Source organism: Xenopus laevis, chromosome 7S (assembly GCF_017654675.1).
Source record: "Xenopus laevis strain J_2021 chromosome 7S, Xenopus_laevis_v10.1, whole genome shotgun sequence".
NCBI classification, from domain to species: Eukaryota; Metazoa; Chordata; class Amphibia; order Anura; family Pipidae; genus Xenopus; species Xenopus laevis.
The window spans coordinates 93,734,855-93,753,232 of NC_054384.1; the positions used below are offsets into that span (position 1 = coordinate 93,734,855).

The 18,378-nt window shown below is 41.6% G+C and overlaps 1 protein-coding gene across 1 annotated transcript; it reads right to left on the minus strand.

Annotated features, from left to right (window-relative positions):
- Positions 1-1,023: 1,023 nt before the first annotated feature.
- Positions 1,024-15,268, minus strand: erfl.S (ETS repressor factor like S homeolog). The gene is made up of 5 exons (XM_018228105.2): positions 14,530-15,268; positions 9,312-9,546; positions 5,243-5,420; positions 3,256-3,370; positions 1,024-2,296 (listed from the first exon to the last, which is right to left on the minus strand). The coding sequence occupies exons 1-5, from the start codon at positions 14,969-14,971 to the stop codon at positions 1,752-1,754; spliced, it is 1,515 nt and encodes a 504-aa protein (XP_018083594.1). The 5' UTR covers positions 14,972-15,268; the 3' UTR covers positions 1,024-1,751.
- Positions 15,269-18,378: the final 3,110 nt, after the last annotated feature.

Below are 18,378 nucleotides of genomic sequence, written 5' to 3' on the forward strand. Positions count from 1 at the left end.
CTTAATACATTGAATGTCCTGCTCCTGCCATTCTTAGATGGAAATCCCTTCAGTGAATTGCTGTTTATGGGTGCAGTTTGATTAAGCTGCCTGTAGGTGGCAGTGTATCACTATTTAGGCTTTGGGTTCTTGTCTGTCTTTATCTGTTGCAGGTAAAATCTCCAGTGCCACCTGAAAGAGCTCCATGTCTTGCGCCTTGATATAGATATTGTGCCTAGCGATGAATATCTGTTAGAACTGATGAAAAATAAACACTCTGTAGACATAATATAGGTGAATTAGAGTTTCAAACGGCCAGGGAGCAACAGTTATAATCATTCTTTTTTTGTGATGGTGCTATATCAATAAACTATGAATAAACATTATCTTCACCGGCAGAGACAAGTGCTTCAATGGCAAATCCAGAAGAGTCCTAGTGTTATCATGGGTTATTTTAAAATGGCAATGTTTTAATTACACCAATGGGGTAATGTAATAAATAGGCAAAAGTTAAATTAGGCCCTGTAACCCGTGGCAACCTTTCAGATGTTTGCTTCTTAAACTGCAGACCTGTAAATGCTGCTTGCTGATTGGTTGGATTATTAGAACAGGATCAGTTATTGCACCTGTTCTGACATTTCCTTCCCTTTCAAGCTGATTGCGAGAGACACCCTAAATCCCGTCTACTGAACCCACAGTAGATGTACCTGTGTTATCAGGCAATGTGGCCATTCTTGACTGATGCAGCAACTTTGTGGCCTGTTTGTGGCACCAAAAGGACATCTGTTATTAGGGTTTGGCCAGATTTTGGCCAGATTGGCTGTGAAATCCAATTGGGGACATTTATGTGGTCCCAGTGTTGGACTGGGATACCAGGGGCCCACCAAAAGTTTTTAGACCAGGGGCCCACCCTCAGTACTATTATTCTTCCTCTCCTCACTCAACCTCTATTCTCCTAGTCTCTTTTCTTTACATACTATAATCTATTATTCCACCTATTTAGCCACTTTGTTCTCATAAAATTAGGGAATGGCCATGAAATAGGCCAAAAGTTTAGCAGCATGAGGGCTCAGCGGGGTTTTCCTGGTATCCCGGTGGGCCAGTCCAACACTGTGTGGTTCTCTTTCTCAACAGGCCAGCAAGAGACCCCCTTATAATCCAATAGAAGGCCTGGGAGCCATAAGATCATATTAGCCCAGTATAGAGCACCAACTATGGGGACACATGGGCAAATATCCGCTTTGTGGCAACCTCCAGTGTATAGCCATGTTTAGAGTCCATTCATTGGCCCCTAAGCACCAATGTTAAATGCCAAAGGAAACGCACATTATATATTGTAGTGATGTGTCTGCAGGATGCAGCTTGTTGTATTATTGCAAAATCTGGAGGAACAAACATTTTCCATACTTGATAAAAATAATACACACACACACACACACACGAGCTGCTTAGATATCTGAGCTGGCAAACACTCTGCCTTCTGTTTCACCCCCACAAGGTGGCGCTTTGGCACTTCAGACATATTTAGGATATAAAAGGCAAAACATTATTTTCTCAGTAAAATACATAAAGGAAAGAAACGATAAGGGCTTGTGAATTTTCTGTGTACATTGCGCCATGTCAGCGGTAGGGCAACTCCATATGTTCCCACAATTGGCTGCAGGGATGAACAAGTTAATGAAACGCATGGTTAACCCCATATATATCCATAGAACTATATATATAATATATATATTTATACATCTATTTATAGTTTGTGTGTGACGACACTTTTAGCTGGTGGGAGTGGTGACTTTTTCCGGAGATAGTTTGGCCTCTGCTTTGGGTCGTTCATCTCTTGCTTTGCCTGTGCCCATGGGGGGTACCGGGCATGGGGGGCTATAAACACACCCTTCTGCCTCTGAGCTGCAGTCGCTCACGTCCGTAATTTCAAGGTCTGAATCAGATTCGGGCTCCTGCTTTCCCTTTGGCTGCTCTGCCCTCTCCCTCCTTGCTGATGCCACAATGTTGCTTAGATCTGCCCCTCCTCGGGGGGCTACATGGTGTGGGTTAAGGCTAGTGCAGAGCCTCTGGGGTATCCCTTGGAGTAAGCCATTAGATCTGTCCATAGGCTCCCCATGCAGGAGAGACAGAGGTGGGGGCAGTTGGGAAAGTGCGGTGGGGTAGAACTGTGGTGGATACAGGGAGGTGGGCAACTTTGAGCCACTGAGGGGAAAGCTGCTTGAGAGGTAGGGGTTAAACCCCCATGAGTAGTCGGGAAAAGGAGAATTTCTGTTGTAGGGTGGCAGCAACGCCGGGGGCTTGGTATAGCCAGAACCTGCAACAGAAAGTAACACATCACATGAATATCAGTATCACATTCACTGGAGCACTTGCCTACTTTAAAGGGGAAGTAAAGTCTAAAATAGAATAAGGCTAGAAATGCTGTATTTTGTATACTAAACAAAAACATGAACTTACTGCACCACAAGCCTAATCAAACAAATAATTAATGCTTTCAAAGTTGGCCACGGGGGGTCACCATCTTGTAACTTTGTTATACATCTTTGCAAGACTAAAGACTGTGCACATGCTCAGTGTGGTCTGGGATCGTCATAAATTATCAAAACAGCACAAGTCAAATAATATCTGCCAGAAGCCGATACAACAAGACTGATTAATAATCAGAATATACAGACGGCACTGGGTCCTGTGTTGTCATGTAATCTAATGTGGAATTTATAGTTTTTATATTGTTTAATACAAACTTTCTCCAACTCTGCAGAACTAGTAACTGCAGCAAAATAATCCTCCAAATAGAATCCCAGTTTATCTGTTTAAATCTGGCTCCATGATCTTTGTCCCTACAGCTGGAGTTGGATACAGTAAAGGGGATGTAAAGGCAAAAATAAAATCCAATACAAATCTCTACACAGTCACTGACTGCTCTACAGGGAAACAAACAAAGCTGCTTGAGTTCTGCATGGCTGGGAAGTAAGGTGGGGGCTCCCCCTGCTGTTCATAACTATGATTGTTTCCCTGCAGAGCAGTTAGGGACTGTCTGACAATTCCTATCCACAGCAGTAAATGAAGGGAGAATTTCACTGCATACAGTCAGGTTTTATTAAAAAAATAAAAAGGGTAGATATTTTTTAATTAAAGCATATTGGATATAGGTTTCTTTTTCATTAAAGAAAGTAAAAATGGGATTTTATTTTTTTTCCTTTACATGCCCTTTAAACGTGCTTTGGTTTTGTACTTCATTTAGGAGAAACGTGATCATTGTGATTCACTTACCCGAGCTCAGGAATGGGAAGGTCGATTCCAAGCGTAATTTCTCCGTGTCTGGGGCAGTGATAGGGCGATCTAGGAGCGGAGCCCGACTTGTAGAGGAGAAAAGAGACTGCAAAGCCTGCAGAGAAAGCACATTGGTCAAAATCTATTGCCCATTAAGGTTTCCGAATCTTACCCAATGAACCTGCCACCCTAAGAAATAATTCTAAATTCTTTTCAGCAAGTAGTAGGGATTCACCAAATCCAATTTTTTGTGATTGAACAGGATCCCCGAAACCTTTGTGAAGATTCGGACGAATACCAAACTGAATCCAAATTTGCATATGCAAATTAGGAGCAGTAAAGGGAAACGTGGAAAACATTTTTTTTACTTCCTTGATTTGTGACCAAAAGTCACATGATTTCCCTCCCCGCCCCTAATTCACATATGCAAATTGGGATTTGGAATCCTGAATCCTTCGGTGCATCTCTAGCAAGCAAGGGGGGGCTGCCATGTTCTGGCACTGTTATTAGGCAAAATTTGCATCATCCCAAAATCATATTTATGGACTCAAATGTGTTGCACATGCCCATACACAGGCTACACAGTTATAGACTATGAGGAAGGAGAGGGGGTGTGAGGAGGGCAGTAACATTTAGGAAGTGCATAATGGAAAGTAAAAGCAATTGCCTGCCCCTCCAGAGGCATATCGGCAGTGCAGGCAAAATATGATGGACAGCTGAGATTTTAAAATGTCTTTATAACAGGAATGGATGTTTTTATTTAAAAAAAAGAATCCCGGTTGAATTTGAAAATGACTTTTATTATGCGGCTTTTTATGTCTGGATGACAGGTCCCTTTTGAGGAATACAAATCCCATTATCTTTAGCTGTGGCATGTCCTTAAACGGAACATATACCTTCCATAGCAAGGCTGCTCCACCTACATGGTCCTGAATTACTGTGTCAAGGTATAAATTAAATATTAATTTCAATAGAATAAATCAGTGATGCCCTTACTGACCCTTTGCCTGTTGTTCCCAGTGGCCTCAAAGCAGCTGTTTATTTTTGAATTCTTGCCTTGGAGGCAAGTTTTATTTGCATGAAATCAGATGTACTGCCAAACCTCCTGTAGGCTGCCAGTCCACATAGGGGCTACCAAATAGCCAATCACAGCCCTTATTTGGCTCTCCCAGGAACTTTATTTATGGTTGTGTTACTCCCCATTACAGTTAAATGTGGCTCACAATTAAAAAAGGTTGGGGGGACCCCTGGATTAGATCATAACAAGATGATTGACATCAGTGATAAGCATGATTCTTATTGGAGAATTCTGCATACAGTATGTACGGGAATTAAATGCCTGCTCTGAGGAGCTAGGGAGCAAGGGAGTCAGTATTAGTATCACTATCTTGTGAGACACATTCTATGGTGCCGGGAGTCTTTAGGGCTAGGGCACACGCTTCTATTTCGGTAGATTAGTCGCCCAGAGACAAATCTTCTTCAGGTGACTAATATCCTCAAACTGCCTTCCTTGAATGTAAACCGCCGGCGGGATGGCAGTCGGATTGCTTCGGCTTTCCGAAGTCGCCCGAAGTTTCCCGGTGAGGCAGCTTCAGGCGACTTCGAAAACGAAGCTCTCCGTGTGCCATCCCGCCAGCGATTTACATTCTAGCCGGCAGGGAGGCAGTTCGAGGAGATTAGTCACCTGAAGAAGAATCGATTTGTCTCTGGGCGACTAATCTCCCGAAATAGAAGTGTGTGTGTGCCCTTACCCTTACTAAGTTTATCAGACCATGTGAAAAATGTGGACATTTCTAGAAAAATCCAGGCAGAAGGGCAGCACTGATTGCATTTCATTTATATGGAACCTGTGCAGCCCAGCACCTTGTATCTATTGCATGCTTCCCTTTTACTTTTTGTTTGACCATAACGTAGTGAACAAGTATATCTGGAAGGTCTCTGCCCACTAATGCACCCTTAGCAATGGAACCACAGCACAGACACCCACCTCTGGAGAAAAGGAATCGTGCGGGTGGGCCCCGGGGAATGGGTTCTGCCCTAACAGAAGGGAGGAGTTGGCCATATCTAATAGCGGGTAATTCACCAGCACGACTTTACTGAAGTTAAACTTGTAGGTGAATCGTTTGCCTTTAGTCTTGTGCAGAATCCTCTTGTTATAATAGTACCTGCAGGGGGAGAGAGGGGAAAGGGAAAAAAAGTGTGTTATTCAAAGCAACTTCCCATTCTTTAAAGGAACAGTAACACCACACAAATGAAAGTGTTTTAATGGAATGACAATATAATGCAGTGTTGCCCTGCACTGGTAAAACTACTGTGTTTGCTGCAGAAACTCTATTATAGTTGATATAAACAAGCTGTTGTGTAGCTATGGGGGCAGTGTTCATTTAGCAAGTCCAATGATTTTAAAGTTTGCATTTAACATGTGACCAAAGGCATGCCCCTGTTTTGTGAATGGAAACTGGAGGGAACTTAGGACAGACTAGAGTGTGGTTGGTTATAACAGGCAGTTACCCAATAGAATGGGCTACATGGCAAAATAATTATAATTACCGGGACTGGCAGTGTGTAGATTCTGGCAAATGTAGCAGCTGTAAGATGCTATAGACACAATTTATTGTGATTACTTGAAATGCCAGGGAATATTTTTTATCTCAGTCTGGGGAACAGCCAATGCCCTACTGGCCCCCTCGACCTCAGGGCCCCCTCAACAGTCACAAGGTCTGATATAGGTTCACCCATCCATGGACTAAAATGCACAGGGAACTATGTGACATGATTTAAAGGGCATGTAAAGTCTAAAATAGAATACGGCTAGAAATGCTGTATTTTGTATACTAAATATAAACATGAACTTACTGCACCACAAGTCTAATCAAACAAATAATTTATGCTTTCAAAGTTGGCTACAGGGGGTCACCATCTTGTAACTTTGTTATACATCTTTGCAAGACTAAGACTGTGCACATGCTCAGTGTGGTCTAGGCTGCTTAGGGATCGTCATAAACAAAGCTGCTTGAGTTCTGCATGGCTGGGAAGTAAGGTGGGGGCTCCCCCTGCTGTTCATAAGTATGATTGTTTCCCTGCTCAGCAGTTAGGGACCCTCTGACAATTCCTATCCACAGCAGTAAATGAAGGGAGAATGTCACTACATACAGTCAGGGTTCTTATAAAAACGGTACACATTTTTTAATTAAAGTATATTGGAGATTGGTTTCTTTTTCATTTAAAATGGGATTTTATTTTTTTGCCTTTAAGGGAATCACTCATTCCTTCTGTGCCAGGTCTATACATTTGTTTCATTTCATATGGGGCCTTGATTGTTGCCGCTGGAACTGTGGGTGACTACTGATTCTGTCCTAGCCCCCCAAAGATTGGAACCCTCTGCAAACAACTGGTAATATTTACAATATGTAACTATTATTAAGGATATTTTTAAGGTGGAATGGTTCATCCCTAAACCTGGGAAACCAGGAGAAAATGTGTACGGACCCAGACCTAAAACAAGTCCTGTATGAATGGGTTAATTGTGGGCTGGGCACTAGGGAAGGCTGACACGCAGCATCTATACATATATACAATATATACCAACGGGAGAGCTTGCTGACATATATTCTAGTAAATCGTCTGCGCATGGAGAGGCACATATAATACACAGATATTTCTGCTCCCCTTCTTCTCCAGAGAGACTTTACTGTGCACACAGGGCAGACACATCACCCAAGTGTTAGCAAAAGAAAAGAGTTTTGAAATTAAATGTCAAAAGTAATTTTTCAGTAGAGGCATGAGAGTCCCCCCCCCTCTCTGCCTACCCACAATCCCCAGGGGGAGCTTCTTGGTTCAACTGCAGATCACAAAGATGAATCAGGCAATATGTATACAGGTGAGACGCTCTGTCTGCTCGGGCAACGGAAGAGATCAGTGGGGACATGGAAATATAGGGGGGCTGTGGCCCCCATCTGGGTGGAAACTATAAAAATCAGGGACATCCAATTTGCAAACTGTTTTTGAACTACAACTCCCAGCATCCCCTGATAACCACCAGATGGATGATGGGATTCTTGGTTCAACAAATCACTCATTAAGTGATCTGATCAAACAAATCTATATGTGTATGGCCACAAGATTGTCTGAATTATTTTCATCACATTCTGGAAAATTTCTTCTGTTTACGTAAAAGGGGTTATTAACCCAAAAATAAAATGTTGCCTAATGAAAATGTAAAGCTAAGCAGCTCTCTGCCTTCTAACTATTGAAACAATGTATCAGAAGCCAGTTGATACACAGATGGTGAAGAGGCGTGCAAGTCATTCTGGGAAATGGAATCGTGGCTGGAGTGCAGGTATGGGACCGGTTATCCAGAATGCTCGGGACCTGGGGCTTTCCGGATAATGGATCTTTCTGTAATTTGGATCTTCATACCTTAAGTCTACTAGAAAATCATGTCAAAATTAAATAAACCCGATAGGCTGGTTTTGCTTCCAATAAGGATTACTTATATCTTACAACAGTGATCCCCAACCAATGGTTCGTGAGGAACATGTTACTCTCCTATCCCTTGGATGTTGCTCCCAGTGGCCTCAAAGCAGATGCTTATTTTTGAATTCCAGGCTTGGAGGCAAGTTTTGGTTTTATAAAAACCAGGTGCACTGCCAAACAGAGCCTCAATGTAGGTTGACAATCCACATAGGGGCTACTAAATGGCCAATCACAGCACTTATTTGGCAGCCCAAGAACTTTTTTCATGCTTGTGTTGCTCCCCAACTCCTTTTACTTCTGAATGTTGCTCACTGGTTTGAAAGGTTGGGGATCCCTGTCTTACAACATACTGTTTTATTACTACACAGAAAAAGGAAATATTTTTTTACAATTTGAATTATTTCAATAAAGTGGAGTCCATGGGAGATGGCCTTTCCGTAATACGGAGCTTTCTCGATAACAGGTCTACAGATAACGGATCCTATACCCGTATGTCTTACTTGGTAATGCTCAATTCATGGAAAGATTCTGAGGCAGATTTATCAAAGGTCGAAGTGAATTTTTGAATGAAAAAAATTTGAATTTCAAGCTATTTTTTGTGTACTTTGACTAGGGAATTGTCCAAATTCGATTAGAATTTGAAAAAAATGCAAAAAATCGAATATCAAAATTTATCATGTACTGTTTCTTTAAAAATTCGACCATACTCCCATCTAAAACCTGCTTAATTACTGTTTTAGCCAAAGGGGGACCAATTGGTGGACTTTGAAAAATCAAAGGGTTTTTTTTGGGAAAAACTTTGAATCGAATTCGATCTAATTCCTTCGATTCGTCCGATTCTAATTCGGACCAAATATGGCCCTATTCGATCAAAAACTGACCTATTCAACCAAAAAAAACCCTTCAACTTAATTTCGGTTGGTCTTTTTGAATTCGAATTTCGAAGTTTTTTCAATTCGAAATTCGACCCTTGATAAATATGGCCCTCCATGTTTGGAAATAAACTGGAAGTCTTTATTCATGGGAGGCCTTGGTACAACTGGTGATTATTTGCAACATTTAAAAAAAAGTGGGTTTTTTTCGGCCGGGATTCGACCTTTTTCAGCAGGATTCAGATTCGGCCGGATTTGCATATGCAAGGGTGGGGAGGGAGGGAAAACTAGTGACTTTTTGTCACAAAACAATGAAGTAAAAAAAGTTTTCCCCTTCCCACCCATAAGTTGCATAAGGAAATTAGGATTCGGTTCGGTATTCGGCCGAATCTTTCGTGAAGGATTCGGGGGTTTGGCCGAATCCAAAATAGTGCACAGTTTTATTGTCAAAATGTTCTATACATAAGAAGAAAGATTACAAGAATGGCAGAAAACAACTGTGTTGGAAAGAAATATATTCAGGTTGATTTGGTTTAATTGGGTTTTAGGTTGAGTGTTTTTGTGAAGGATTTGGGCAATGGCAATAGCAACTGGCCCAGTCTTTGTGTTATTTCTGTTATCAGTACCAGGACCCTGTATGTAGCATGCAGTGGCATTTAGAGGAAAGAGAGGTTTAGTCTAAGTGAATGTGGTGCTTATGGCAGATACCTGAGTGCCCGGCTCAGCTTGTCGTAGTTCATGTGAGGTTTGCATTTTCGCATTCCCCACAGACGAGCCACCTCATCAGGATCTTTGATGACAAACTCTCCATAGTCTCCCTGCCAGGCAATGAAGTCGTGATATTCTTCTTTCTGAAGCAGTTCTAGAATGAAATGCCACAGCTGAATCTGTCTGGAGCCCGGGCTTGACTCTGGTTTATAGGCCCAGTCGGGAAAGGCAAACCCTGAAATGACAAAGATCCTATTCAGATTGAAAGTTTGCCTTTAGTTGTTGCCAGTATGTGGGCTGAGGATTGTTATACTGGCCTGAAGCATCTGGCACCCTTCAGTACACTCATCACAAACACGATTAATTATGTAGCCCTGTCTGGGAATTCTCATTACAAGCTGAATATTTTGGGCTAGTGGGCTGCTATACTTACAGCCTCATCAAAGAACAGATACATCTTTTTTGTAATCAGGCAAACTAAGAAAAGAACATCATTTGTGTCTGTGTGAAGTTGCTTGAGATATTATCTGAGATCTTATTTCATGTCACTTTTTAGTAAGAAGCAGGTCTACTAACCTTACCATCAGTGTCGGACTGGGACACCCAGGGCCACCCAAAAACCTTAGACCAGGGGCCCACTTTCAGTACTATTATTCTTCCTCTCCTCACTCAACCTCTATTCCCCTAGTCTCTTTTCTTAACATACTATAATCTATTATTCCATCTATTAAGCCTCATTGTTCTCATAGAAATAGGGAATGGACATGAAATAGGCAAAAGATTTAGCAGCATGAGGGCTCACTGACACCTGGGCCCACCGGGACTTTTCCTGGTATCCCTGTGGCCCAGTCCGACACTGCTTTACCATTGTACACCAGTGCATAGGTGTAGGCAGAGGAATGTCGGCCATACTTTGGGCCCCCTCCCACCCCAATGCAGGTCCTGCTCCCATTCTACATACCCTGCCTGCTTCACCCACCCCCATCCCACAGCACTGGGGCCCTTGATAATCATGGGCCCTGGATAAGTTATGGGGATCCACCACTAGAGATATTGCAAGGGCACAGGGGGCGTTTTGTGAAAATAATGCTCAGAGATACATTTTTATGAGAATACTGTGCTTTTTGGAAAATATTGATGCCCTTCATGGAATGGTTTGGAGAACCACCTCTTTGGGCTTTTGCATGGAACTGGTCGCTAATTAGACTCCAAGTTACAAGTTCCCCTTTACATTTATGCTTTTAGATGGAAGGTTCAATTAAAAGTGACTATACAAATGATCTTCATTTATCTTGGATATTTTAAAACTATTAGCCCTTCTATTCTGCCTATTATCTTCATTCTTGGTTCTTTATTCCTTTTTTTTTCTTCTTCTTCTTTTTGGGTCCTCTTCTATTCTTCTTCCTTTTGTTATTTTAACATTACTCCCTGACACCCCTACCAACCGGTTTAAAGTTCAAGCCTAAAATAAAAAGAATTAAAAAAAAGATGCGCGAACCTGAAGTAGGAAGACTGCCAGTCGTCTTACAATTCTGCTTTCTACACTATACTAAAAAAGTATTTTAAAGGGGTGGTTCACCTTTAATTAGAATTTTATTGTATGGTACAGCACTCTCTAATATATTAAACAGACTTACTCAACCCTATAATTAGGGTGGTTCACCTTTAAGTTAACATTTAGTATATTATAGAATGGCCAATTCCAAGCAACTTTTCAATTGTTTTTCATTATTTATTTATTTTTTAAAGTTTTTTTTATTTATTTCCCTTCTTATTCTGACTCTTTCCAGCTTTCAAATGGGGTTCACTGACCCCATCTAAAACAAATACTCTGTAAGGCTACACGTATTATTATTGCTACTTTTTATTGCTCATCTTTCTATTCAGGCCTTTCCTATTCATATGCCAGTCACTTATTCAAATCAATGTATGGTTGCTGGGTTTATTAGGACCCTAGCAACCACGCAGCTGAAATTACAAACTGGAGAGCTGCTGAATAAACAGCTAAATAACCCAACAAACCACGGATAATAAAAAAATGAAAACCAATTGCTAATTGTCTCAGAATATCACTCCCTATATCATACTAAAAATTAACTAAAGGTGAACAACCCTTTTAAAGTGACCAGTCCTATGAAGTTATAATTTTAACCTTTATTTAATATACAGGATGTTACCTATGCACCTATATACACTAATTACAATGTTATTCTGCCTGTTATTCTGATTATCTCTCTCCTGATGGTTCTGGCCTTTAAAAAAAATGTAGCAAAAGCCAAATGATTAAACAGACCTATGAAGGAGAATGTCTGGCTGATTTGTGATACATTGCTTCAGGAGACAGAACCAGCAGTGCAGAAAGGGACATGCAAATACTGCAATAATGCATTTACAAATAACTTGAAACCACTAAAATGTGTAATTCATTTATATAGGAAAGTTGCTTAGAATGACACATTTTTCATTAGGTGAAATTTTGGAGGGGAGGGTGGGGGTGACATCTCCAGGAAGCAGTGATTTTAGTGTCGTTTAGTTAACCTGGACCTGTATATTTTGCTCATCTATCTCTATAACTATTATCCTGTAGAAGAAACCGTTTTATCATATTCAGTATCTTCCTTGTCTGTACAAACAGTATTAATAGCAAGTGCAGGTTCTGATCTCTTGTATTTGTGTGTGTATGTGTATATATATATATATATATATATATATATATATATATATATATATATATATATATATATATATATATATATATATATATATATATATATATATATATATATATATGTTAATGACTGCCGAATGGATGAATCTCTTATAATTAATATTCCCAATAAAACATTACAGATGGCATTTACTTTAAACCCCAAACTTTCCAGTCGTACAGCACTGAAGCAGGAGAAAAGAAATACTGAATATTTCCCCTGCCTTGTCATTTCCATTCCTGCTCTGTATCAGCCTTTCCCTCCTCTGTTTTGCGCAAATTCCCTGCCTTGGTCTTGGTACAGGGAGAGATTAAATCGTAGTAATTAAATATGTCTCCTACAAATACAAATACGACAAATCGTGCTGTAAACGCGATCATTCGTATTATCAGTGGTCAACCCTACACCAGTGGTGCCTTCAACCCTCGCCCGAGCTGCACAGTCGTTACCAACACAATTACAATGCACTGAGCGCTGTATTGCGCCTTCTCTATTAGAATAATGCGCAAATTCCCTAGAGCGCTGCTCAGCTTCCTCTGTATTACAGAACAGCGTTAAGGTATATACACTGGATATTCATGTTTTATATCTCGACCGACCACTATTTATGTTTTACACTTTATTTAGTTCGCTAGGAAGAGATATATATTTTTTAAAAACACATTTCATTACAATTTCAATTTTAATGTTTCAAATATTAGAATCAATTTGAGATTTTTTTTAAAAAAACTTTCCCTATTTTTTAAAATCGAAATAATTCACTGCAATCAGGTTTATTCAATGAAAACATAAATAATTCGATTTTCTGTTATGTCTTATTGAGTTTCAGTTTAAAATCCACATTCGTACAGTTGATGAAATAACTGTTGATAAAATAAACTGACAGCGAAACCGACTATAAATAATGAGGTATTTCGTTCCCAATACTCCTGGGACAATTCCATAGCTGGAGTGATCGGAGAAAGGTGTATTATTCTGTAGGACCCCATTAAACTAAGTTTATGGCCATCAGAGGGCTCCTCCCCCTTTTGACAAAAAGGTCTTCTTGGTCACATGGGTAGAGAGTTTCAAAGGGACAATTGGTGACATAGAGAGTGTATATTAATGCTTCTGTATTCCCTGTGTGAGTGTGACCAACTGACCCTTTGAAACTCTCTTCTCTACCTATATGACAAGACGACCCCAATGGGACTGGGAGGGTGGTTCACATTTAAGTTAACTTTTAGTATGTTATAGAGTCACTAATTCTAAGCAACTTTTCAATTGGTCTTTTTTTATTTATTTATTTATTTTTACAGTTTTTGAATTATTTGCCTTCTTCTTCTGACTCTTTCCAGCTTTTAAATGTGGGTCACTGACCCCATATAAAAAAATATATTCTCTGTAAGGCTACAGATCTACTACTACTTTCTATTCAGGCCTCTCCTATTCTTATTCCAGTCTTTTATTTAAATCAGTGCTACGGTAATTTGGACCCTAGCAACCAGATTGCTGAAATTGCAAACTGGAGAGCTGCTGAATGAAGAGCCAAATAACTCAAAAACCACAGATAATAAAAAAGTAAAAACAACAGCAAATTATCTCGGAAATTCTCTCTCTATATCATACTAAAAGTTAATTTAAAGGTGAACAACCCCTTTAATGGTTCGGTTTGTCACAGGGGAAGTGGAGGATCAACTGGTTAATGGCTCTTATGGGTAGTTAAGTGCCCTTTAATGGGTCGGTCTCTTTGTTAGTTAACATGACAGCTTCTCTAGTTTCTGTCAATGACTGATGTCTGGAGTATTAGTGAGCAGAGTTACTCACCATCAGAGAAGAACTGGCTTTGGAGCTAAAACTGGGCACGTTAATGAATATTGGTAGTTTCCAGGATCATTTTGTCCTCTAGGGCCCCCTACAGGCAAAGGATTTAGGCCATTCTCACATGATACTTACTGGTGTTTTGTTTTTTGTTTTTAGAAAGAGCCCTCCTTTTTGGGGGAGAGTGAGAATGAGAAGCAAAGTATCAGTAACTCAGTGTGATTTAGCTAAAGCATCAGGGGCTGAGTTGCTCACACATCAGCTTGGGCATAAAGGGACACAGGCAAAAGAGTTTGGGAGAGGAGTATAACAAGAAATTGAGGTTGCTTAAAGGAAAAAGATCCCGGCGTAATTATGTGGCTCACAAGTGAGGAGGGAGGCATAGGGCCATTCGAGAGTTAAATGAATTACCCAGGGGATCTGGTGAGGCCCATGAAGGAGGAGACAACATCTCATGGTTCAGGTCGTCCTGTTGTAGCGCACTGGGGCCCATGTAACCAGTCTGCGCAACTTGTCACTGTCTCGACCAGGATAGTAAATGAGAGGGACTGCGACTCTGGGCAGCAGGAGACAATGTACCTCCCCTACATGAACAGAGCTGCTTACAGCACCAGGGGACTAGTAGCCTTTTAATGAGCCTCAGGCAGAGTTAGAGAGCAGAGAGTGGCACATGCGGGACATGCATTCACTTAGCTGAAATATAATGTTACCTGGAGTCCAGAGAGCCGGCACAGAGGGAGTCAAGAGGATGTCAGACACACAGCTACAGTCCATGCTCGGGTCTGCAGAGAGGGGTGGGTGGCAGAAGAGAGAGCAGGTTGGGGCAGAGCAAAGAGGTAGAGAGCAGGTGGTAGAGAGCAGAAGAGGTAGAGAGCAGGTGGGAGAGAGCAGAAGAGGTAGAGAGCAGGTGGGAGAGAGCAGCAGCAGAAGAACAACAGGAAAGAGAACAGTGGGCAATAACAGGCAGGGGATGGAAGAAGGAAAGTGAACAAGTAAAGGAGGAGGGTGACAAAAGCAGGTTTGAACAAGAGAGAAGTGGAAGAGGCCGAGCAAATAGCAAACAGATAAGGAGAAAGATGGGACAGAGGGAAGGAAAAATCGAATGGAAGAGAGTTTACAAAGAAAGAGAAATGATCGAAAGGAAAATACCATTGGGGTGCAGAATGTACAGGAGGAGAAGTGAGAAGGGTAAGTAGAAGGAATCGTGTGTGGACGGGAGAGAATTGAAGAGTGGAAGAGAATAGAGAAGAGGAAGAGGAGAGGGAAAAAGTAGATCACAGGAGAAACAGCAGGTGAGGTGTCAGGTGTGGGGGGGGGGAAAGGAGGGGCAGCAAATAGGAAGGAAGTTGTTAAGGAAAGAGAAAATGAGGAATGAGAGAAAGAGATCAGGCAAATGAGAGATGGAAAGAAGTGTGGGAAGAGGTAGTGACAGGCAGGTGGAATGGGAAAAATGAGGGACATGAAAGGAAAGGGGGCGTGTGCAAGAGGTGAAGCAGGTGAGGAGGGGAGGGTAAAGTTTGTGTTTGTTGGAGGGGGGGCAGTGGGAAGAGAGGGGGCAGAATAGCAGGTGAAGAAGAGGACGGGGATGGGGTGTCGGTGACAATAACACAGACAAGGAAGTACGTTGGATAAAGAAGGCAGAAGGGGGAGAGAAAAAATAAGAAGATCCACGTGAAATAAAAGTAAGGGGAATACAAGGAAAGGGAGGACAAAGAGAAAAAAGCAGAGAAAAACTCAGTGAGAATAACAAATAAAGAGGATAGAAGCAGTAATTATACGAATAGCAGCCAAAGTTATGTTGGTTGCAAGAAGCACATATACTGGCCAATGTACATATCGGTGGGTTAGACCGAGCGCTTTACAGTAACGAGTATGAGAATCAAGAAGTCACACATAGTGAACAATGGATAGAGCGGTACAGGCAGAGTCTGCAGATTCAGCGCAACCTGCTTTTGCTTCTGGGGTCCGCACTCTAATTAAGCTAAATCAGTGGATCCCAGTGACTGTCCTACTCAAGCTGCCGCATTGCTCCCAAATACTCGTGACAGTGTCTGTAACAGTTAATTCTGTTCAGTTGAAGGGAGAGACCATTTGTAGCGGGTGAACAATGACTGTCAGAGCAGCAGCCCCCCATTATCCCTTATGCACACAAGTTAATAATATGAGAAGGAATCCAAGTATCTTGCTCTCGTTATGCCCCCAGCAAACATTAAGCAACCCCCCTCCAAGTGCTTGATCTCCTTTTCACAAAGTCTTCTGAGCCCCCCCCCCCTCCCCAGCAGCCCCTCGGCAGTCTCAGACAAGCCAAATCCAGATAATGATGAGCCGAACAGCAGCAGATGGGGAGTAGCGGGAATGTGGGGCCGCAGGCTCTGAGCTGTGTTGTGTTCTCGCCTCTTGTGTGACAAACAGACTGGGGGCTTGGTGCCATGGGGGGGGGGGCTGTGCCAGTTCCTTTATTTCTCTTTTTTTAGAGGAAGCAACATGACTCCCTACCTCTCACTTAATAGCTCGCTCTGAACATATTGCCCCCCCACCCAAAAAATAATAATAAATCCTATTTTGCATCCCATATTGGTTCTGATTTCTCTTTGACTTGACTTCAGTCACCTACCCAAGAGCTAATTTAACAAGGTCTTTAAATTCTAGACAAAATGGCCTACTTGGTTTTAGAGCAGCATTACAAGAAGAGGCCAGTAGCAGCTGAGTGTTCTGCAGAGGAGGAAGTGCGAGTTGCAGAGGGAATAAAGTTTTATGAGATATTATGGTGTAAATCAAATTTCCAGTGTGTTCTGTGAATGCTGCTCTATACTCATATGTACAGGGAGGTGGTGGGCCCACCCAAAAACCTTAGACCAGGGGCCCACTCTCAGTACTATTATTCTTCTTCTCCTCACTCAACCTCTATTCTCCTAGTCTCTTTTCTTTACATGCTATAATCTATTATTCCATATATTTAGCCTCTTTGTTCTCATAGAAATGGGGAATGGCCATAACATAAGCCAAATATTTAGCAGCAACAGGGCCCACTGACACCGGGGCCCACTGGGACTTTTCCTGGTATCCTGGTGGGCCAGTCCAACACTGAGTATGACTAACTGGGCATTTGTCCTAAGATTCAGAGGTGTCCCATGGCAGGGGGTATTTATTCGTTGTAAATGCAAAGCACATATTATACTATTCAATATTTCATATATATATATATATATATATATATATATATATATATATATATATATATATATATATATATATATATATATATATATCATGTTCTGGATTCAGTTTTCCAACCGTTAGACTAAAAGCAAAATCATGTCAGGCAAGGAGGCTTTACTATAGGAGAGTGTGTACAGTGATACAACCAGGTGTAAGTGGCTGGTGCTTTAACTGTGGAGATGGTGTAAAGTAAAGCAAGATGGTGTCTGTCTGCATACTATTTATCATATTGATTTTTATGGTTTATTGTCAAAACCAAATAAAATATTTCAAATCCAAAAGATGGTGTCTGAGAAGACTTCAGGCCTGTCCAACACTCAGCTTTTCAGCAGTTATTTAATGACTTAATAAATATTGTGCCCTGTGCAGAGTAGCTTGCCCTGGGGTCCTCTATAAGTGCTGCTAGTAGCCTTTCAGTAGAGTATAATCTTCCACCCTATACACTAACAACCTCTTTTTCTCTAGCCCAGCTCCCCACCCACCCTGTGCCTGATTCACTGAGCCTGAGCAGGACTGGAGTCGCAGTTAATTCAGGCAGCGTGGAACACAGTCCCAATGTGCTCGGGCAGTCGGTTTATCTTCATTAAGTGACTGTTTGTTTCTCTCCAACGTCTCCCCTCCCAGCTTCAATTTTCGCAGCCAAACAAGGAGAAGGCAAACTGCTGGGACAGAGTGAGCTCAGGCAGATAAATGGGGAAGGCAGAAAGAAAATGGATAGTCCTGTGGAAGTGGAGGCTAAAAGAGAGGGAGAGGGGAGAGTGAGCGAGTGGGAAGCAAAAAGGCATAATGGATTGGAGAGACAAAACACAGGCTTGGGTGGAAATAGATGGAGAAGGAATGTGTAGTTATTATGTGTGTGTTTGAGAGAGAGATGGGACTGAGAGTGAAAAGAGAGGATGACCAATAAGTGAGAGTCGGTGTATGTAGGACTACATGAAAGAGAATTAATAGGAGACAGGCAATGAATGAACAGAAATAGAGAAGAAAATTAGAAACAGAGGAGGGAATAAGCGAAGAAACGAATCACTAATTATGTGTGATAATTGCGATAATGAGGCGATAGGAGTAGCGCTGTAATGTGAAGGGCAAACTGTATTTGTGAAGGTGGTTTTGTTTTCCCCCAATTAACTTGGCCACAGGCACCGAGGCCTTCCAGCTCATTCGCACATAATACTACTGGGCTGTGTTTCTGGACAGGGACTTATGGGCAGTCAGATATACCTGAGACACAGATACATGCGCAGCTCTCCAATCCGATCTAGGGACAGCTCCCCATTCCTTGCAAGGGAAAAGTCCCTGTTCAGCACTGTGGACAGCTCCCCATTCCTTGCTAGGGGAAA